Genomic DNA, 24155 nt, shown 5'->3' on the forward strand with positions numbered 1-24155 from the left:
AACTAAATAATTGAAGTTTTTCTGTTTTTACGTAGCCTACTAAGGACACTAAAGACAAAAAAAAATACAAAATCAAAACGTATATTTTCTTCACTCAAACGTTTCTATCTTCAAAGAAAATGGTGATATAAAACCCATTTCTTCTCTCCGAGATGTCCCAAGTGCTTGTTTATAAGGATCTAAAATTTTAAGGTGTTAAATTTAACCAGTAAAATTTCATAAAAGGTTAACCTAACAAATGTAAAAACATCTCACGCTAGAAGCCATCTAAAAGACTTGCGGCAAGAAAATAATTCATTTGTTTATACTGATTGAAAATGTTTTATATGTTGATACAGAATGGAACTTAAGTGTACTAGTATAAACATTTAAAGTGCTTTGCAAATTGATTAAAGATTGCTAGTCTAAAATATAAAGAAAAAAAAAACACGCAAAGCTGAAAAGGACTTGCAATCATGAAGTAACATAGAAATTCTCAATTACAATTAAATATCTTAAAAAATCCTAAACAATTAAGGTAGTATGTAAGATAGTAAGTAATATTTCTTGCCTTGGAGACGGTCTTAGACTTTTAATGCTTAAAACTGTTGTTACATATGTTGGTTGTTACATAGCTATAGAAAAATGTGTATTTATAAGAGATTAAAAATGCTTCTTACTGTATATTGAGACACGAATAAAGGGTAATCTAATATGAATGACACAAATAGACTGGTTAGGATCTGCCTGGTTTTACGCTTTGTTTCCAACAGACTTAAAAACATGTGAATTAATTATGTTCTGCAAGCAATAGGAGGCAGCAATGATAGCACTGGGAAATTTTCACAAATGTGCTGCACCACATGATGTTCAGAGTAAAAACATATCATGTCTCTGTCCTCATGCTGACAGAGACAACCAGCTGGCAAAAATAACAAGGAGTATAGCTGTGTATTATGTGCCTGCTTAGACTGAGCTCCCTGCGGTCACTATGGAGGAAAAAACTATAATACAATACAATCCTAGTTTTAGTCAAAAGATTTAGAATTTTTTTTATCAACTTGTTCAAGTGTTAGAACCAATGTATTATTCAAATTAACTACACAAAAAGTATTATAGATACTGTAGAATAGATACTACAATGCATGGTTGTGAAGATTAGAAGGTTGACAATTTTTTTTATTATTTTCTAATGAACTAGCAAAACATATACAAAGGCAAATTTTTCATTTTTAATATGCTAGTTTTATGTTTTTATAGTTAAAGCCCACTCACTCACTCTCACTCATTTTCTACCGCTTATCCGAACTACCTCGGGTCACGGGGAGCCTGTGCCTATCTCAGGCATCATTGGGCATCAAGGCAGGATACACCCTGGACGGAGTGCCAACCCATCGCAGGGCACACACACACTCTCATTCACTCACGCAATCACACACTACGGACAATTTTTCCAGAGATGAAAATCAACCTACCATGCATGTCTTTGGACCGGGGGAGGAAACAGGAGTACCCGGAGGAAACCCCTGAGGCACAGGGAGAACATGCAAACTCCACACACACAAGGCGGAAGCGGGAATCAAACCCCCAACCCTGGAGGTGTGAGGCAAAAGTGCTAACCACTAAGCCACCGAGGGGCAATTTAATGTAATAAAATTTACATTTACACTTAGGGATTATTCTACAAAAACATACACACACTATATTATATTATATTATATTATATTATATTATATTATATTATATTATATTATATTATATTATATTATATTATATTATATATTTGTTCAATGTGCTCTTTAGTTACATTTAACATAAAGGAACATTTAGAAAAGTCTTAAAGTATAATAAGTAATTGACAAATTGCTAAGAAATATTTAAAAAACAGTTAATAAACTATTCCTTAGAGAAAACTTCACCATACTGTATGGACAATTATGCATTTCTTTTTGAGAAGCACAGAGATGGTCAGAAGGAGCTGCACCATGTCTTTGTGGATATAGATAAAGCGTAGGACATGGTGCTGAGCTATGGTAATGTATGAGGATGTCAGGAGTGGCAGAGAAGTACGTTCGAGTAGTTCAGGATATGTATGAGAGGAGGATGACAGCAGAGAGATGTGCTGAAGATCAGATAGAGGAGTTCAAGGAGGAGGTGCGGCTACATCAAGGATCGGCTTTGAGTCCCTTCTTGTTTGTTATGGTGATGGACAGGTTGACAGATGAAATCAGACAAGAATCTCTGTGGACAATGATGCTTGCAGGTGACATTGTGCTCTGTAGTGAGGGTAGAGAGCAGGTGGAGGAACACCTGGAAAGGTGGAGGTCTGCCCTGGAAAAAAGAGGAATGAAAATCAGTTGTAGTAAGAGAGAATACATGTGTATGGACGAGAGGAAGGGAAGTAGAACAAGAAGGTGCAGGAGTTTAAGTCCACAAGAATCGAAGGAAAGGTGTCGAAGACAGTAGTGTAGGGACTGTATCAGTGAGAAAAAGATGTGAGGCAGAGATGGAGCATTGAAGAGGATGTTGAAGTTCTCTTTAGGAGTGATGAGGATGGACAGGATTAGGAACGAGCATATCAGAGGGACAGCTCAGGATGTCTGTTTTGGGGACAAGGTCAGAGAGGCTAGATTGAGAAGGTTCAGACAGAGTGTACAGAGGTGGGAAAGTGGTACTACTGGTAGTAGGATGTTTGAGATGGGGCTGCTAGGTAAGAGGTCAAGAGGAAAGCCAACAAGGAGATATATGTAGGTGTTAAAATGAGGACATGAAGGTAATTGTCAAAGTAGAGGATGCCAAGGATACAGTTAGGTCAAAACACACGATTCGCTGTGGCGACCCATATCGGGAAAAGCCAAAAGAAGAAAGACATACATTTCTCTTTTTGAATTACCAGAGCTAAATATTTTATGTAATTTATTATTCATCAATTACATGATGCACCCAGAAAACAATTCCCACTGTATGGGCTTTAACTGGGGGGCACGGTGGCTTAGTTGTTAGCACGTTCGCCTCACACCTCCAGGATTGGGGGTTCAATTCCTGCTTCCTCCTTGTGTGTGTGGAGTTTGCATGTTCTCCCCGTGCCTCGGGGGTTTCCTACGGGTACTCCGGTTTCCTCTCCCGGTCCAAAGACATGCATGGTAGGTTGATTGGCATCTCTGGAAAATTGTCCATAGTGTGTGATTGCGTGAGTGAATGAGAGTGTGAGTGTGCCCTGCGATGGGTTGGCACTCCGTCCAGGGTGTATCCTGCCTTGGTGCCCAATAATGCCTGAGATAGGTAGTTCAGATAAGCAGTAGAAAATGAGTGAGAGTGAGTGAGTGAGTGAGTGAGTGAGAGAGGGAGTGAGAGAGTAAATTGCCCCTCACGCAACTCCAAAAATGTTTTTTTTTTGTTTTTTGTTTTACTTTCTTACAAATTTCTTTATAAATATTGAAGTACTTAATATTTCTTCAGAACTTTTCCCAGACAGCTTCATAATTTTAGCTTCATTTACTTTAAAAATCTAAATTCTAAAGTCTAAAAATCAAAGTACACTTATGGAGTAAAATCAGATTTATGGGCTGCTGTTTAGTTTTTGATTCATTTGTCACTTTTGCTCACCACACAACAAATCATGTGCTAATTTGTCTTCAAACCCATTTATAACACTGACAGTGAATTTAGAAAATGTTGTTTTCTCATCTCTCAATATTTCTGTTCTATGAGTTTTTTCTCTCTATTCCCCTGCCACTTTTACTGAGAAATTTCTGGAGAATAGCCACACAGGTGGAGAAGTGAAGGGATTAGGGAGGAGAAAAGAAGACAGGAGGGATAAAAGGAAGCTTTCACCAGCAGATGACAAAACACCACAAGCGAGAGGATGAAGAGACTGGGAGCTTACAACTCCATTAGCCACTCCTGAGTGAGCCTTGGAAATCGAGCTTTGTACGATTTGGAAGAATTGTCGCTCCTTTCATCCTATTAAATCTGCCATTTTGTCAACAAGCCCGACAGCATTCGTGTAAAGATCTTGTGAATGTGCAGGAATGTTCACGTCTTAAACTTGTACAGGGCATTACATAGGCCATGAATATAGAAGTAAAAGTAGTTTGAATCATTTGTGTTGCTGTTGAATCCTTATGAATCAGTTTGCAGGAATCACCAAGGGATCCAAATCTGCAGTCTAGTGCAACACATTTATCCAGGCTTTATTAAGTTTGATTGGGTAAATTTATTATTCTTTAATTTATTAATTACTTTGTTACTCTCACAACCCAAAAATGTATTATTTGTTATGTCCAAAGATATTTTATCGTCTTTTGAACTCAACACAGTTTTGCATTTATTAATGACTTACACCATAATACTAAACACATTTATAATCATGTTATAATTGTTCAGCAAAACAAGTAACTATATGCTGTAAAGCAATAATAAATAGCCTTTATTTTTTTTTTCTTGGTGAGTTTGTTGTGTTACTAAGAAATCACTAACAAATTTAGCATTTTTGTATTTTAAATCATGGAATAAATTCAGTTCTTGCTAATTAGCTGTGACTTTTGGACTCTGCAATGTGGTGGGCTTACTGTTAAAGTGAAACTCAACACTTTTTTGCTACCATTTTAGTCCTCCCACATATTTCATGCTTTGATTCAGCATTCAAACCTTTTAAAGTATTCATTTGCCCCGGTAAACAGTGCATATGATTTAGATTTGCGAATAAAGTATGTTGTTTAATCTCCAAGACTTTTAAGATCCTGCAAGGTTCAAGATCCACCATTTGGTTTATTTGCTGTATTCTCTGTATTATTTCAGCATAAATAATAGATCTTATTGGATAGCCAGGAGGTCAAACACAGCAGAGATGAATCTTTGGGCAATCACCTAGTGCTTAGATCTTGTTTACCAATTAACCCTGTAGCTGAAACACAACTCTGCAAGGAGTATTTTGGAGGTGGAAGGTCCCGTGTAGCAGCTTAATCACACTCATGAGACACATTTACAGGTGCAAAGGTTATAGTCTGTCTCAGTTGCGAAAGCAAAGCTGGTATTAATTTAGATGGACTATTTTTTTTAAGAGGATGCTGGAATTTACACAACTTTACTCGCTTAAATGTACATATTTTCACATTAAATTAATTTTGGCTGTATATTCAGCATTGCTTTAGAAAAAAAATCTATTGCTGTAGAAAAACAAATGTGTGTATATATTTTTTCTTCCTCTTCTTCCAATTATTATTAGTACAATTATTATTAGTATTATTAGCACTACTACTACTAATACTGCTAATCATCATCATCATCATCATCATCATCATAATAATAATAATAATAATAATAATAATAATAATAATAATAATAGTAGTAGTAGTAAATGGAAAGTTGTCTAGTTGTTTAATGAAAATTCTGCAAAATTAAATAATTAAGTAAAGACCTATAAAAATAATAGGACAATTAGTGTTTTCAAAGTGCTGTGAAAGAAAGGAATAAAACTCTCAGTAACATGCTGTTATAGCAATTATTGTTGTTGTTGTAATAATAATAATTAGTAGTAGTTGTAGCAGTATTAGTAGTATTATGTTGTCTTATGTTGGTTGGTCAGTTCCTCTCTAATATAGAAATATCTGACTGTTTTTGCATAATATTATTTTGGTTTTCTTTATTAATAATAAAATAATTGTGAACCAATAACTCTTCTGTCCGAACACATTTATCCTATGATGATAAGTTCTATCCTGATGGGCATGGTGTCTTCCAGGTTGACCTCAGCGCCTACACCACAGCGGTTTACTAAATGGTCTAATGAGCATGGAAAAGATGTAAACCATAAGCCATGACCTTCAAACTCACCTTACTTCTTAAGTCATCTGACTTAACACAAATGAACCGAACAACTGAGGATCTATAGGGGATTTTTGAGTGACATCCAAACAGTGACAGAGAGAAAATGTTGAATGTGGTTCGCATTTCTTCAGTACAAATACCAGAAACTTGTAGAAATCATAGCAATGTATGTTAAAGCTGTTCTGTTGGTCCATTTGTGCCTTGTCTGAATGGATTTCTATAGGATACTTTGTTCTCTGTTCCTCCCCAAAAGTATTTCATTATCTCAAGCAAATGTAGTCTCCTCTTCTGTGTAAGACACACTGAAAAGTAAATGATATACTCTGTACCAGGTTTGGTGTATCCTCACCAGTTAATTGGTAAAATGGCACTTGGCATTTTAAAAAAAAAGTTTGAAATGTACTTAAAACAGATGTAAAAGTTAAGGAACTGTGCTGTTACAAAGCAGCCCAGACAGAGTGTAATGTGATGACACCCTTTACCTAAAACTGCAGCAATTTTATAGCACTCCAAGCCATTTTAGAGGGAACAACCTGGTATTGGAGACCTGCTTGCAAAGATTAAAATGTCACTGTTCCTCTCTCTCTTTTTCTCTGACAGCTGCGGTTGGTAATCGAGCTAATATGGCCTCTGTTCCTGTTTTTCATTCTGGTGTGGGTGAGATCAACCAATCATCCTGTCTACAAAGGCCAGTGTAAGTACTGCTCTACTTTTAACTGTTTCTTCAATTAACTCTGATATCCAGTTTTTCCCAAATGCGGGAAATATAATGAGTGCATGCAAGATTCTTAAAATTCATTTATTCTCTTCTAATATAAACCCATTTTATTTCATGTCAACATGTTACACGTATTCTCCTAATGCACATATCTCTCCTAATGCAGGTCATTATCCCAACAAGCCGATGCCCTCCGCTGGGGTGTTGCCATGGTTACAGGGCATGGTCTGCAACATCCAGAATCCGTGTATCAGTGAGCCGACGCCTGGAGAAGCCCCTGGCCAGGTCAACAACTTCAACAACTCCATGTCAGTACTCTTTACTCTTTCTGATAGAAAATATATATAATATAATCAATATTATTATTATATTTTTTATAATATCAGACAATCAACAGGTTAGGCACCATCAGAGTAATGAAAAGTCCAATCATTGTCAAAGAGCTACGATTCATTAGTGGCCTTCAAAATTATTTAATAATAATAATAATTAAAGACAAGAAGAAATATAGACACTGATTAATCAGCCAGTGCTCTGATTTATTATAAATTAAAGAAATAGGTGTATTTTTCCTTAGCATAGACATGGATTCTAGCTTAAAACAAAATATTCTATTAACACCAAGGTTCAATCTTTTTCGTAAAGGGCCTGGTGTGAGTGCAGATTTCTATTTCACCTACTGTAAGCAGAAGCTATACCAGAGCCATTTTAAACCCAAGATCAACTGATTAACTTTGTCACGGGCGCAGGGGTAAAAATGGACCCAAATGCAGGACAGCTTAACAAAAACAGGGTTTATTAACTAAAAAAAAAACACGAAACAGGACAAGGACAAAACCAGACATGACGACAACAGGAGACAGAGGATTCCGCGCTGCACAAGGCAACGTGGCTCAACTAAATAATACAAATAATTAATCCGACATGAGGGACAGGTGTGCAGAGGCGGGGAGGAAAAGACAAGGGCGGGGCAGACACGTGAACACAGAACATAAACAAAAGGCACATGGCCAAAGTCCGAGCAAAGTCCTGACACATTTAAATGGAACTTTATGCACTTTACCAATACAGTGCATGTGTATTATATTTATATTTACATTATATTTATATTTCAACCAGTACATAAAAGCACTATTTTCAATGCTTTCAGGGTAAAACTGGATTTATGCTCCTGAAAATATTATTTGAAAGCTATACATGAACCAAACTAAGCCTGCAACCCCAACAATTTGATAGGCATTTAGTGCCTTTGTGTGATTTCAATCAAAGTGGCACTATTGATTAAGAATCCTGATTTTCTGACAATGCTGACAATCCCAGTCCTCTTATTCGATGATGTGAGTGCAGAGTGTCTGCTGCTGTGGGGATTTTACTCAAATTGATTCCTAAAAGCAACATTCAATACACAAATATGAAGAACTCATGTACAATATTTGATGCATGGGAATTCAATGTGAAATGAGGTACGTTTTTATGTTTGTGTTTTTAGACTTCCTTCAGTTTCAGTCTTCAAATCAAATCAAAGTCGTTCTTCAGTTGTGCACTTTTTTTGATGCACCATGGAGTTTTACAGTAGTAAGCCTATAATTTATACTGAGTCTAGGTAGGATTTATGTAGGTGGTGGGAAGACACAAGAACTTTTATTCCTTAAAATGGAGTCACTGGGAAAAGAAGAGTGCTTGAGATCCATTGGTTTATAGGGTCATCTTAAGATCTTATACTTCTTTCTTCCTTGCCAATTTTTTAATGTATATTCTATGTCATAACCAAGTGGGTATTGCATTTGCTGTATTTTTTTTATATGATTCTTTTCTGTGTATTACATTTAAGCCTTTATTTTTTTCTCAATAGCATTGCAAAGGCATTAATAGAGGTACAGACTCTCTTAGCTGACTCCTCACTGCTGTCTAATGCTAAACGTCTGTCTGAGGATTTCAACCAATGGACTTCTATCCTTGAGAATTTCAATACAGCCAAAGGTAGGGGAAAAAATGCAACAGACTTTTATTATGTATAGCTGCACAGCAATATTCAATTCATTTATGCTCAACACTAAAGATTGCTTTTTGTGAATTAATATCAAAGGCCTTCATTTCATGGATTTTACCCCACGTAAGAAGATGAAAGGATGAATCATTTTAGCTGAAAGGTTTTTATCAAAAGTAGACAAAGTTTCCACTAAACTTCATTTTGCGCTGCAATTCTTGCCAAGACTTATTAGCCTTGTCAATGACCAAGCACTTACAACTCTCACTGAATACCTCTATGTGTAACAGTGGTTGAGTTAAAGAGTGGGCTGCTAAATTCTCAAATCTGATTTGTCTGAAGGTGATTAATTTTCCTATAACAGTTGCTGAGAAAACGGCTATTAAAACGTCTAATGTAATATATTATTGTTTTTATATTAAGACCTTACACAATGAATTATAATGGATGTAAGGTAAAGCTCCACATTCAAAAATGTGCAATTTGTTGATATGGTGAATTTTGAATTACGGTTGATGATTATTGAAAGTGAAGCAGTGACCATGAGGCTCATATTTAAATGTCAAAGTGAGTTTTACCTCAGGTGATGAAAGAGATTGATGTGGATGAGGCTAATGATTAAAGTAAGACCTCATATCCTATTGGAAATGTATACAGTAATATTGTTTGGCAGTAATCGGGTTTGTTCATAAATAGATTAGGTTTTAATTCTAGATGCAGGCAGGGTGTCTTTCAGTGGGTTTGAAATGAAATCTTTAAAATTAGTTTCCTCTACTTTTCTCTGTTGGAGGTAACCAGAATTACCCCTAAAAGAAAATGCCTGAACTTTATATATAAAATATTGTCAAAGATTCCAACTGGAATTTTAGTTTATACTATTATTTGGATTTTGAGAATCTCACTGGACATTAAGATTTGGGTTATTTTCTTAAGCGTTTTAGTTTGTCCTGTAGGATCTTATAATATATTTTAAGAACCTTATTGAAGCCAAAATTAGACTTATTAGACACAATTTAATTATTTATTTATTATTATTAATTTTTCATAATTTTATCTCATTACTACTATCATATAAACCTTAAGAAACCATCCTGTAAAAATCCTGTAAATACAAAATAATAATAAAAAAAACAAACAGTTAATTTCTTTTATTTAAAGCTTGCATATATCATGATAACAATTCAATATTAACCAAAGATGTGCTGTATTTTTATTTTTTTCAGTATTACAAAAACATTTTGTAAAAGTGTAGAAATAGAAATGGTCCTAAAGGTTATTTACATCTTGTCCTAGAAGACAGTATTTTATAGGCGTATAATAAAAATGCTTCCATAATATAATACAAAGTCCAAAATAGAATCATATACTTTAGTATTTTTTATTGGAGTATGTAGAATTTTTTGACAAGGAAACATAATTCAGATTACTTGCAAATGTCAGTATTTGTCCTTGTAAAAGGATTCCCAGACCGCTGCACATATAACCAGTCTATCAGAATTGTTTTATAAACTCTCACTCCAGTGTTATGTCCGTGATGATTGCAATCCTTTCTTCTCTCCTGTTTTGATTACTGTTTGACCATAGAGGCGTACGTGTTTACTGAGCCTTGTTTAGGTTATTTACTGATTTTGTTTTGTCTCGTTTATGACGATTTTCTTAGGTCTGATTGTCTGACCTTCTGTCTTCCTCACATTTCAGAATATTGAACTTTCATTAGTTTGCAACACCGGCTTTAATACATCAAAAAAAAACAACTTGCATCTATTCTGTGATCATCAGGACAATCTTAAAATGTTTTTTGCTCAAATTGCATCAACTTTGATGGGTTCCTTGTTTCTGCAAGTCATACAGTGATTTGCATAAGTATTCACCTTTCAGTGAACTTTTATACATTTTCTTGTGTTAAAACCTGGAACTGAAATGGATTTAATATGCCATGAATCTAAAAAGGACCTATGAAAATATGTAGAATTATAGTTTGTAAAATTCTTTACAAATAAAAACCACAGTTATGGATACGTAGCTTAAATAACCTACCTCTGGAGCAAACAGTTGCCATTAAAAGTAATGTAATATGTTGAAATTAATTCATTGTCTGTCTCATGTGGCCTTGAAACAAATCCAAACGTTCTTCTGACTGGTACATCAGAAAAACCTTCACTATCCATCCAGAGATTGTTGGTTTGAATCCTAACTATGCCACAACTATGCAGGAGTCCATTGATGTTCTCAATGAAGCGTTCTCTATGCGGGAAAAATGATGTTCCAGACATAGCAACACCAGCCAATCGTGGCCATTTGTGAGTTTGTACATGCAGAAGGAGGTGGATAAAGCTTTTCTCAGTGTGTGTTATGGTGCCCTATGACTGGCTTCATGGGATGGCTTTTAACCTCCATAGTTAGTAGCTCTTGTGTGACAGAGACAGACCAAACTTAGGTAATTAGAAAAAGGAAATTGTCATAAATCGATCGTATATACAGTATATATGAAAAATCCACATGTTCCTAGAAATCTCTATAGCTTATTGAAGCACATAGTGCTTCACAAACTGTGAATACTATTTGAAGACACAAAGTTGATGTCATCACCATAGAATAATAATTCAAATACTGCACACACACACACACACAAACACACACACAAGCTAATTTATGATGCTGATTTCCTGATGTGGAGTGGCAGGCCGTTTATCCTCCTGTTGTATTGTGTTCGTTAGACTAATTCCGTCTAATGATATTCAAATTTCTCAGAGACCTCATTTGCGAATGGGCGGAAGAGGGTTGCATTGTTGGCTGCCAGGTAAGCACTCGAGGTGCATTTGCATTTTTGAGATCGAAGGCTGGTAATTTACAAGATTAAATTCATCAGGAGATCTGAGGACGCATAATTAACGAGCGACAGTGTCAAAGACAGGGTGAGAGTGGACAGACGGGCGGGCAAACGGAGTCGGACATTGGAAGTGCGAAGCGGCTGGGACATGACCAATCATGGGGTAAGAGGAGGGCGGTGATGCTGCAGGAGTTTCTTGCAAGATGATGAAAGCATAAGGTGATGCCATTAATCTCACTTCAAACAGAGTTCAGATTGAGGCCACTGTGTGTGAGAGATAGAAATAGAGAGAGGCAGAGAGTGTGTGTTGAGCTCATGCTTATCTTAGCTGATGGAAATCAAATGAAAATGGAGCCTTGGATATTATCATCCATAATGCAAACACTAATTACTTTACCACCACTTCCAATAGATGCTTCCCCATCTGCTCTTTCTCTAATTACTGCTGCGCCACGTGTTTGCACTTTAGCCAGGTGACATTTCAAAGCTGCATTCTCATTTTCAGATGCTGAAATACTTTTAGCCGCCAACAGGAATGAAAGACACATCCAGACTAGTTTGAATAATGTATAACAGAAGTGGAGAAGATTTAACCAAACACTTCACTGACTAAATAAACACAAACTTTTTTCTCCTTGTATCCACATAGCTGCGTAACACTTACATTATCCTACGTAACATTAAAGACTTATAACTTATAAGCAATTTTTGGTGTACTGTCTGCTTGTGAAGACCTGATTAAATAAGAATAAAATGCCAATTTTAAAACAAAAGTCATTTGACTGCTGGATATAAAACACTAACAGACTGAATGAACATTACTAATACTCATTATGTATAAAAAGACATAAACCTACATAACTATATGAAAATTTTAGGGTATGCACAGTTCTAACTGTTATAATTTTCTGATCACTTTGATTACTTCTAGATTTTTCTAGGAGCATCATAAAACTGAAATGATGTAAGAGTGACGTAAGAGTGTCATAACTACTGTATGTCAGTTTAATCTGGGTCTGGTTGTCATGAAGCTCTTATGTACAGTAGGTATCATGAATCATTATTTACAGTTGATATTTCTTTAAGCTGAATACAGTTTGTGTGTGTGTGTTTTCAGACGTAGCTGTGTGAGGTTGGATCTGTGTATTTCATTACAGTCAAACAACTCTTTAAGGACCAACATGTGTTTAATAAGGCTCAGCCTGTCCCACAATGACCATCTAAATATTATCATCCTACCACTTGCTACACACCCACACACAGACACACAAGCCTAGAGTGTAAAACAAATCTAATACACACCTCCAGCTTTATATATCAGGAGGCACACCAATAAGAGGATAATAAAACACAGCCCCTGCGGTAGGAGTATATTAACATTGCTTCACACATGGTTGATAACGTTCGTACGCGGCAGATTTGGTTAGCCGCTAATTAGCAACCACTTATAAGCCTGAAATCTCTGTGAAAATAAGTCGTTGATGACTTTTGGCTTCGATTGCAGATCAGTGTCGCATTGCAACTGATGGGTTTAAAATATATTTGGTTTGCGCACAGGCAGAAAAGGTACACTGAGGCAAGATGACTTATGAATTTAATGAATGAAAAACACTTTTTATAAAGATTTAATATACATTTTTCTTCTCTATATATGTGTGTGTGTTTGCATGTGTGTAGGTCGCTCAATTCCATTGCGCAGTGTGCTGAGAGATAATGAGACGCTCTCCGAGTACCTTAAGAGCAACCTGTCATTATCAAGTTCAACTGTCCAGAGGCTGATCAGTGTGAGACTCCGACTCAATCAGGTACAATCCTAGCACACAACAAGCTGTATGTCTGTATGTAGACTTCACAAACCCATGGGCTATACAACTTTAATCAGATCAGAGCATTCATGCTGAATATATGTGTACAGGATACAAGGAATAGCTGCTCAAATCTTAGAGTCAAGATGCTTAGATTTCCTGAGTCTAAACTTCAGCAACGTTAATCCTGTCAACGATGTGAAGATCTGCTTCAAACCCTGAGTGTCATTAGCAGAGCTCAAAACACGCGTTATGATTTTGAGATGCATCATAACTCTGCAGAGTTCAGAACAACATATCATTTAAAGGGCAGAAAATGTCAGGTCGTTCTGTGTTGATATGACAGACTGAAGTGTGATAGTTGTTGTGTAGAAGGAACTCAAATGTCACACTTTCAGAAGAGCGCTGTCAAGAGAGTATGAGTGTGACGGACAGGACTGTCATCATGTGAACTCTACCGCTGGTTCTGACAGTTCAGCAACCACAGCTACATCACTCTGGCTTATAATTGGGCCAAAGAAAGGATGTGTTCATGAATGTTCATGATTTTTTTAGCTTATATCTTCCTGCAGTATATTCTGCTAAATTTAGTTGGTTTATTTCCAAAATGTGAACAAACTAATAACTTAATTTTAGCCCCGGTGACACTGAGCAGGCAGATGCTACGGATTAACAATTGAACAACTCACTCTATTTTCAAAAAAAAAAAAAATTCCAAACAAATTCACACACACACCCACACCCACACCCACCCACACACACACACAATTTATCAAACTTAAATTGATTTTGACTGTAACTAATAAAATAAAATAAAAATACAATTGAGGTTAAAATAAAATTCACATTATATATATAATTAATAATTTATTTACTATAATAATATTGTCGCTTTTAATGATCTGTAATCGTGATGTTACAACATATTATATTTTACAGCAGAATATCTGTCTAGATATCGGTTTATTCCATCTGTATTTTCTATCCACTTTTTTTTTTTATTTGGCTTAGAGGCCAAAAGTGTTTGGGCCTTAATGCTACTGATCAGGCTATGAACAATATGACAAGCTCATAGAATAATGTAGTACAGCAATGACAGATTTTCCTACAAAGCTCAATTAGTGCAGTGCTGGCTAAAGAGATTAAGGCTCTGGGATAAGGATCAGGGTTCAAGCCTAGCACTGTCCCCTGCTCCAGGGGTGCTGTATCGTGGTTGACGGTGCGCTCTGACACCGGAATGCTTTCTGCCCCAGGATCCCGGTCATGTCCATGCTACCTTCTGGATCTCACTTTTAGTTATAATGTCTTTGCTATATTTGGCATCAGTGTAATGCCGAATAAGCAGAATCTAAATACCTCCCTCTATGAATCTCTCATAAGGTCATGGTGGTTTTGTGGTTTATGTCAAACTCTCTTTGTGTTATTGATTTCTGTTTCTTTCTCACATCATCACTATCTCTCTGTACAGTTACCTGCTCTTGCAAGTGAGACGGATTTGCGCTCCACTCTGTGCAGCTCATCAGTCGATCGCTTCCTGGAGTTTAACTCAACAATTCAGCGACAGGAGTTCCAAAACGTCACATGCTTCCTGTCACCCAGTCAGCTTCGTCAGACCAGAGCTGTTCTTGTTCAAAATCTGGACAACAGAAAGCTCATAGCTGCTGTAAGTAAACCTTTGTACAAAATACCAGCACCTTTGATGCAGATATGGTCAAATTAAGCATAAAATGAACTTCAGCCTTTTTAGAACTGTGCCACTGTGATTTAAATGAAATCTATAAAAGACATTGATGATTTTTAGTTATAATTAGTTATAATTAGGCCAAAGATGCATAACGATTTGATTTGATTTTATGTTCTAAAAAAGCTGCCTGTTTTTGAAGGTCCTTTTCAAAAAGCGTAGCTTCTTATGGCAATAGGAGATATTCACTTTATATTCTCTTTTTCTTTTCTTTTCTTTTTTTTTGAACCTTTCAAATCCTCTCAAGCCTTTGTAGAATTATGACTTGATTAGATGGGAGGATTTGCTATATTCTTTTCAGCACTTTAGACATGCAAAGATGAAAGCCTGCCATGCCAGAGGTTATCTATGAAAGTGCTCCATACATGGTTCTGTCTGCATGGATATATGTGTGTGTGTGTGTTTGTGTGTGTGTGAATACACTAAATAAATGATGAGTGCAGACATTCACTGAGTGAAAAAAAGACTATTTGAGCTTACAAAGGCCTATGAAGGCCAAAAACCGTGCAGTAACTGAAGAGACAGCAAGAACAGATGAAGCACTTTTCTTTTGACCCAGAGAGGGGGAATGATAGAGACAGAGACTAAAATACTAGGAAAGAGAGATAGAGTTTGACATTTTGACTAACTCTGGCTTCCCCGATTTTTTTTTCCAGTAGATGTCCACAAGTGTATTTAAAAGCCTATTGTGACAAGAGAACAGCTGTATTCTGAGTTAGTCAGTTTAAAGCAAATCCTTAGATAAAGACTTGGTTGAGTAAGTTACTAATCATCTAACCCATTTTGTCTAATGTCCTCAGTTTGAGCTCTACTTCCTATTAGTCTCAGCCATAGACGTCACGCCTACAAACCGTTGGCTGATCGTCTGATGCATATGGCACACAAAATTGGCAACACTTCAGGAGTTTTGTAGTCGTCACCTGATTCATTGGATTCTACAAGATTTTTGAGAAAAGTGTGTCAAGTTTATTAATGGTCCACCTGAAAACAAAGCCGATCTAGACAACAAGCACTTTTCAGGATCTGCTAAATGCTGGAATTTCAAAATTGAACAATTTCTGTGGTTGGACACCGCTCTGTTTTGGTAGGAACATCGACTTTAGATTTTAGTACAAAACAAACTGACTGGTGGCTTTACGTGTCTGTTAGTTGTTATCTTGGGTTTTTTCCTTGGTCTATAAAATCTGCTTTAGAGTACAGACCTTCTGCCATCAGTCTGAAGTTCTATGCAAGACTACTTCCTACTTGCATTTGATTCCTAAAAACCTTTCTTTCACTAGATGTCTCTTTTTTCAGTATAAAAAGGCAGTTATCGGGAAAGCGAGCACAAACCGCAAAGCTTGGTAAATTACTTATTGAGGTTACACTAAACAATGTATTTGAGTGCACTATTTCAAGTGTGTGCGTGTGTGTGTGTGTGTGTGTGTGTGTGTGTGTGTGTGAGAGAGAGAGAGAGAGAGAGATTAATTCTAGGTGTACTTGATTCAGTAATTAACTGAGCTGAAACATGTGGGCCAGGAGTTAGAGTCTGGGCAGCCATGTTTGTATCTCGGGAGGTGTATATGATGTGACTATAATATAGGAATGGACAGAAATTCTGACATTAATCAATGCAAATTTGCTTTAACAGCAAGTCTTCCATTCTAATAAAATAGCACTTGATCCCGCACAACCTTTTGTATATTATTTATTTATTGTAATATTTTGCTATTGGATTATAAGCTATTAGATCATAAGCTATTAAATCAATGTGATATAATGTATGCATGATTTTAGTACACTTTTAAATTGCTAGTTTAAATCATCATTAAACAATGTCTGAATATCAGTGTGTGCTGCGTAACTCAACTTTGAATATGGTTCTAATTAGGAAAACTCTATATCATTGAGGACTACATAGATCCTGTAAGGCACAAAACAAATAAGCCTTTGGATTTACCTGACTTCTTTTTTCTAATAAAGGACATAATCGGATTTCATCAGATGTACCGAGAAGTCACTTCCTTAAATATTAATCCTCTATTAAACCCAGTGCATATCAGTGTTGCATGTATACCTCTTCTCCTGACACTTTAAAAAAAAAAAAAAAAGTCTTTTTTTTAAATCCAATAAATTTCCTATCATTCCTGACAGTTCCTACAAAATTATTAAATATCCAATAAATTGTTTTTTTTTAGCAGGCCAGTTGAGCAATTGAATCCTTTCATTAATATTCTGTGGTTTTGTCCAGGTCAAGTCCAGATATTTCAGTGGCCTTTAAATGGCAGTCATATGACCATACGATCTTTGTACCAATTTAGAAATGATAGATTCGGTGCAGATGCATTTTGGATCCACAAAGTCAAGTCAAGAGTCAAGAGTCAAGTCAAGAAGCTTTTCTTGTCATTTTAACCATATATAGCCGATGCAGTACATAGTGAAATGAGACAACGTTTCTCTAGGTCCATGGTGCTACATAGAATAAAGACAGAGCTTAATAGAACAACACAGAGCTAAGGACTTAAGGAAGGTAGTCCTAGCCACATAAAGTGCATCTGTGCAACCTGATGCAAAAATGTGCAAGACAAAAGACAATGTCAAAACAATTGACAAAAAGACAAAAGCAGTGTCCATCAGAGTACACACTGTATATTCTACAGCACATGTGCAAAAATACTGGAATGAACACTTTATATAATAGCAGTTAGATGAGTAATGTAATGAATTGTGCAAAACAGCAATTGACTGAAATGTGCAAGACAGCAAAGAGCAAAAACTGTGTGCACAAAGCAAAGACACATGTAATATCAGTGTAGCCTATGCAGTATAACTTGTCCTTGCTTTCCAATCAAATGCTTTAATGACATCTTTTACAATTATGGTACTTTTACTATATCACAAAAAACATACTCTCAAGGTTGCCACACTTACTGTACGTACAGTGTATGCCAGAGCGACTAATATTTTATACAACTGAGCTATAGAGCTACCACTGCTGCTCAGGGGCCTAGTGGTAGCTTGGCTGATATGGGATTTAAACTTTCAACCTTCTGATCAGTAGTCCAACACTTTAACGGCAAAGCTACCACATCACATTGTCAAGGACAAAGTGACAATCTCTCCTTTTGGCAGTTTATTCGGGTTATTTCACACATCATGCCAAACACATTGGCCCGTTTTTGTTCCTAAGATCTCTCCTTACATAAAACGTTTCATTGAGAGACATCAGAGAGATTAAATCATTCTGAATGATGCATTTGGCCCAGAGTACAAGTCACTGATGGATGGAAGCTGCTGTTGTTGAAGAAGAGAAGATTGGAGCCTTGATCTACAGATCTGAGCTGCCTGATTTCTCTTTATTAGCCTAGAGAGCACATTTCCATGAGAGATTCAAAAGAGAGTATAAATGTGTCTTCAGGATGCAGGCTAGAGAAAGCAGACCTTATTATTTGTAGCCGGTGGAGTTTAAGTAGTTTATGCAGGTAGTTAAGCTCCTGAAACGAGAAATAGTTATAGCTCCCTTAGCTGTGTGTGCACAAATTGAGGATAAAAGGCCACCATTCAATTAGTGTTTATTACCTTGTGTGTGTGTGTGTGTGTGTGTGTGTGTGTTTGCATGACATGATCTCACTTAATACTGCAGAAGGCTGCCCATACAGCACTGCACCCAGGTAATGCTCAAACTACAACTCTCTCACAACGGATACAATGCATTACATGGACTAATGCTTCTCAGTCTGAGCAGGTGGGTGAATTCCAAAGGTAATATTGGGTATAGATTAATGCCCTCCAGTCTGCCATTTGTGGCATAAAATCCAGTTCGGACAGACAGCTTCTTCTAGGCGTTATCACAGCCAGAGGCTCTGGATGCCTCTCAATCCCAGCAACTCACCGCTTTCTTTGTCTCTATCTCAAGGTCAGAGAGATTGAATGAACACTCTGTGGCTTTGGTGCTTTAATTATAGACCGCCTAGGACATTAAGAAGGGTCTGAAACTGCATAATGATACCGGATCACTATGATGAATCGGCTTATATAATCCAGCTGCGATGAGACGATGGTCATGTGTTTGTACTACTGATCATAAAGGTTGTGTTCAAATACCATGACGCCCAACTGTTGTGTCCTTGAGCAGGACGGTTATCGCTCAGCTGCTCAGCTTTAGAATTGGATCATATCCTCTATGGTGGATATTTTAATTTGTTCAATTGTTTGTACCTTCCTTCCTTCCTTCCTTCCGTCCTTTCCTTGTGGTCAAATGGTTAGGATATTTTAGCGTTGTGGCCTGGGTTCAATCCCTGAGTAGGGAATTAACCCAGCCTAAACCACAGACCTGGATAAAATAAGAAGGTTGCATCAGGAAGTACATCTGGTTTAAAACAAATTAAAACAGTGTTCAACTGTGCTGATCCCTAATAGGAGTAATTCATTCATCTTTGATAACCTGGTCAAGGTTATGGTGGCTCCAGAGCCTATCCAGGGAATACACCTTGGATGGGTTGCCATGTCCGTTGCATTGCGCCATGCACACACATTCAAACCTTGCTGCGAGGTTGTATGATGTTTTGAGAGGTTGGAGGAAACCACAAAACCCAAATAAAACCCCAAAACAAGGGTAACCTGTGCTCAGGATTAAATTACAAATATATGCAGCAGTAGCACCATAAATCTTGAATACTAGTATTTACGATTTAAGTGAATAAACTGCACTATAACAACACTATCTCTCCTTCCTTTAGGTCCCTTTATCATTGAATATGAACCCTGCAGATTTTGCCACTCTGCTGGCCAGCACCAGTTCCAATGCATCCCCTCTGGCAAGTCAGGTGAGATTTGCCTCTGTGCTCTGGTTTGAATTGGTTTGCATAAGACATCCATCAGAAACAATGATCAGCTCTGTTTCTTTTTAACAAAGTCATCTGTGTCCTCTGCAGCTCTTTTCCAAGGGAAGAAGTAATTTTGTTGTTAAAAGCTCCAAATTTTGGTTGGATTCAATGCATTGTATAGTTATATATGATAGTCACTGATAACTTATACTGATCACTGATAACTCTGTTACTCTGTGCAGGTAACGAAATTGCAGACCACAGCTATCCAAAATGCCGTGAAATCTCTAGACTTCCGCTCAAATCCTTTCGGGAGTTTGACTCTGTTAATGTGTGGTGGGAATTCAAGCTCCAACACCAGCAGTGCAAAGCCGATTCGATTGCCAGCACAAGCCACACTTTCACTAAGCTCCAACTCATCTCTCGGCAACTCAAGTAAGTGCATACCTTGAATCAAAGATTGCAACAGGTAATGTTAGCTTTAACAGTGGAACAGTTGTCGAAAGAAAAAGAAATTTAATGCTGAACATGAACACCAAAACAGGTGCAAATTGGTAAAAAAAATAAATAAATAAATAAAAATCCTTAAATAGTTGTAGCTTGAGAAAATAAATATAATCTATAATGACCCAAAACAATGATTAAGCCATCATTTGCTAAACATGTCACAAGTCATGCTGAATAATAGGATGTAAGTGCTGAGAGAAAAAAAAAGAAATAAGAAAATAAAAAATTCCATCTTGATGGAATCTATCAAATGAACACGAATACACAATACTTATATAATTATGCCTGGTAGGCCTTTGGTGTAACATTTGTTCAGGATCTAAAACCCTATGAAAACATTCATAATTGACCTCTCAGGGCCTTTCCGACTAAGCTTTAATTTATTTTCATTTAACTGCATGAGTAAATTGTTGTAGCACCTCCTTTATTCACTTTAAACATGGTTATTGTTGTCTATGTTGTGTATAGTTCTCTAGTGAAATATCATCAAAATAAAGCTAATTAGCAACTGTGCCATGTATTCTATTAATAACATTTTGTCAGAAACCCCAAACCCGGGCTCGTCAGTCTTATTCAGTAGAGGATTTATGCTGCTTGGGATTTACAGATTAATGAACCAATACTCAACACTAACACTCGATCTAACTCTGTTCAGTCCTCGCATGGCTTATTTCTGGTTTCAGCTTAATTGTTGCTCTGCCATTCTGTGAGATTTCTAGTGTTCCTGTTGGGTTACTGTAAATATCTTGCCTTTGCACTGTGAGAGCATTTATAGAGGTTAAATCCTTAAGGATGCAAACTAACAATATCTCTCTTCAAACGTTGTTAGCCGCGTTAACATTTCTGCTCGCTCTGTGCCACACATAAACAAGGAAACTTATAGCATATGCTAGTGTGAATATAAGGTTCAAAAACAATGCTAATCTCAAGATTAATTATTTGTTATGTGGACTATTTTGACGATATCAAGATCGTATATATATATAAAATTTAGTTATCTAAATTGTCAGGTAATAATATATAGAGATATTACGAAGACAAATCGTTATGTGTTCAGGTGATGTTTTTATGTATCGACTGGAAAGATTTCACAGGTACCAAATTTCCGATAATTCATACATCTGTCTAATCAGACAAACATATTTTTTGAACAAATAGTCATAACATATTCATTACTAACAAGCTGTCTCTGCATGCTTCTGCTGCCCTGTTAGCAATTTATACCTCCTGTCATGGGTAGTTATTCTTTTCGTTTCATGCTGCTGTTACTGTTGGGTTTGAAAAAGCAACACAAACAGATGCTTATGTGTTTGACAAATTTCAAACTCATCTACTCTCTCTCTCCCTCCCTCTCTTTCTCTCTCTCACTCTCTCTCTCTCTGGCTCTTTCTCTCTCTCTCTCTCTCATTCTCTTCTATTTTCTGAAGGTGATTTTTGTCAGAATTTGATTGAAACTATGAAAGGCACATCCGCCCTACGTCTTTTCTGGACTAGTCTCCGCCCACTTCTTCAAGGACGAGTCCTCTACACTCCAGACACACCCTTTACACGGCGGGTTATGGCAAAGGTACCACAGACAAACACAAAGACACACACACACACACGGGTTTGTAAGGTGAATGCATTTTTGGTTATTTTTCTATAAACTCTTTTTTCTTTTTTCCTAAAACATGCACACACAAACACACACACTAAGAAATGATGTAAGCAACATAATGAGGAAGAGATTATTCATCTACCAAGCAGTATGTGTGTGTGTGTGTGTGTGTGTGTGTGTGTGCGTGCGTGCGTGCGTGTGAGTGTGAGTGTGTGTGTGTGTGTGTGTGTAAACAGCAAAATTTTGCCACACTGATCCTGGCTGATAGTGATCCCCAGGGGATGAAGAGAGTAAAGGAACAGTATTTGCTTTTACGTGTCGAACACTCACTCACACACACACACACACACACACACACACACACACACACACACACACACACACACTAAATATGCAAGACTAGGTGAATGTATGTCTTATCCTAATTATCTCACTGATTTACATCTCACTCATATGTGTGTGTGTGTGTGTGTGTGTGTGTGTGTGTGTGTGTGTGTGTGTGTGTGTGTGTGTTATGCAGTAAACACGCTCGCTCTGTTTGAGTCGAGATATAAAGCTTCTGATGCAGTGCAGCAACAGAGCGAGAATTCTGGCCAATTCATGACATTAGGATTCTGATGGTGTTACAGGAGGCTTGGCTTTTATTAATAAAACTAAGCTGAACAGAGCAGATGTTTAGTGTTTAGGGAAAGTGGATGTGGCTGATTTAAAACATGTAGTGGTGGAACTGAAAGCATTCACCATATCCTCGTGAGATCATGAGAGCTGCCAGATGCCAAAGCTGCACATGTCCAGGAGTCCTAAAGAACCAAAATGGCCAACTTTGTGGGCATGAGAGATTCTCTCTCTCTCTCTCTCTCTCTCTCTCTCTCTCTTTGTTAATATAAATGGAATATACTTAATTATAACCTAGTCTGTCTGAATTCTTGATTCTGATTGGCTGGAACATGCACACCTAGTTCCTATCAGTTTGTTACCGTTCTAATTTAATGTGCTGCCTAGTAACAGCTGTAACCATAGAAACTTAAAGTTAAGTTACTAAGCTACATACAAAGCAAGACTACTTTTGTAAATGTAAATATTTCCTAATGACCTTACAAAAGCTGATTGGATGATTTTTACATTTTCTTCTGTTAATCTTTTCACACTACTTTAATCTTCTGTCTGATTTGGTTACTTTAGTAAAAGTTAACGCAGTATTACGTCGCAGGTATTTCACACACGCATAATCTCTCTCCATTGCCTATTTATTGTAATTTATTCAACGTAATCTTATCGCACAATTTAATCTCTGTGTGCAATTTTAAGCAGGCAGAATTCTAGACCTAACAATCTGAATATAAAATGAAAATGAACATTAATGACAGTTTTGACCATGAGATAAGCGAGACACAGCTACTTGCACATTCCACGATTTTAGCACACAACATAATGTGTAAAATTGTTAAAAGCGTACTTGTTTATTCCTTACATTTATATTTTGTCTATTCTCTCTTCTCTCATCCAGGCAAATGACTGTAGGTTATGGTATCAGATGCATGAGCTCAGTTTTTCTACTCATTTTTTTGTTAACCATCCAATTATTTTAGCGAACTAGACTAGAACTATGATTTAGTCAAGAATCATTGCTGGCCATTTCATCATCTGCTGTGACCATCCCATGGCTCCTTTGTCTCTCTTTTGTCAAGCATGTTCTACATCTAATTTGAACATTTTGCAAAGGTTATCCAGCTTGGTTGATCAAACCTAGCCTGTTTTCTTTGCTAACAACAGAGTAGATTAGCATTAATTTCAGTAGTTAGCATCTAACAGCCAGATTCTAGCTTATGGGAAAAATCAGTACATTATATTTCTCTTCTGTTAATAGTAAACAACATTAGTGTAATTTTTATTTACTTGCATTTAAGTCATTTTTTTATACTGTCGTATTATTCCTGAGGTGAACACAAAGCAGAACTAGTCATCATGTTTGAGCTCACGTACCCAGATAGGGGCAAACACTTTTTGTTTTACACGTGTTGTGTAAATGTGGACAGATAGACGTCCACAGATGGGAATGGGGTGCAAAAACAAAGAAAGACAAAACATGTGAGGCTTGCAGGGATTGTATGGTGTGTTTTTTTAAGTCAGGTTAAAATGTAAGCATATGTTTCGTGAGATAAATAACTTAAAACAATTCAGGAGCTTTATTGCTGGAACTGGCTTTAAGACTTGCCATGTCCTTTCCTACTGTGCTATAAATCAAAGAACTGTGAGTCTCTAACACACACTGAGAACCAGCTCTGATCCACTCTGGTGTGTGTGTGTGTGTGTGTGTGTGTGTGTGTGTGTGTGTGTGTCCAGATGTGAATGTTCAC

At 36.8% G+C, this 24155-nt stretch overlaps 1 protein-coding gene across 1 annotated transcript in view; it reads left to right on the plus strand.

The window, feature by feature from the left end:
* LOC132841765 (phospholipid-transporting ATPase ABCA1-like) overlaps positions 1 to 24155 on the plus strand; it is a 139332-nt gene that overhangs the window by 18939 nt on the left and 96238 nt on the right. The window contains exons 3-10 of the mRNA XM_060864281.1: positions 6409 to 6502; positions 6693 to 6834; positions 8379 to 8506; positions 13021 to 13148; positions 14617 to 14811; positions 19608 to 19694; positions 19937 to 20129; positions 21629 to 21768. Of these exons, the coding sequence (XP_060720264.1) occupies positions 6409 to 6502; positions 6693 to 6834; positions 8379 to 8506; positions 13021 to 13148; positions 14617 to 14811; positions 19608 to 19694; positions 19937 to 20129; positions 21629 to 21768 (1107 nt within the window). The remainder of the gene's footprint in view (positions 1 to 6408; positions 6503 to 6692; positions 6835 to 8378; positions 8507 to 13020; positions 13149 to 14616; positions 14812 to 19607; positions 19695 to 19936; positions 20130 to 21628; positions 21769 to 24155) is intronic.

Source organism: Tachysurus vachellii, chromosome 2, assembly GCF_030014155.1.
Source record: "Tachysurus vachellii isolate PV-2020 chromosome 2, HZAU_Pvac_v1, whole genome shotgun sequence".
Taxonomy (NCBI): Eukaryota; Metazoa; Chordata; class Actinopteri; order Siluriformes; family Bagridae; genus Tachysurus; species Tachysurus vachellii.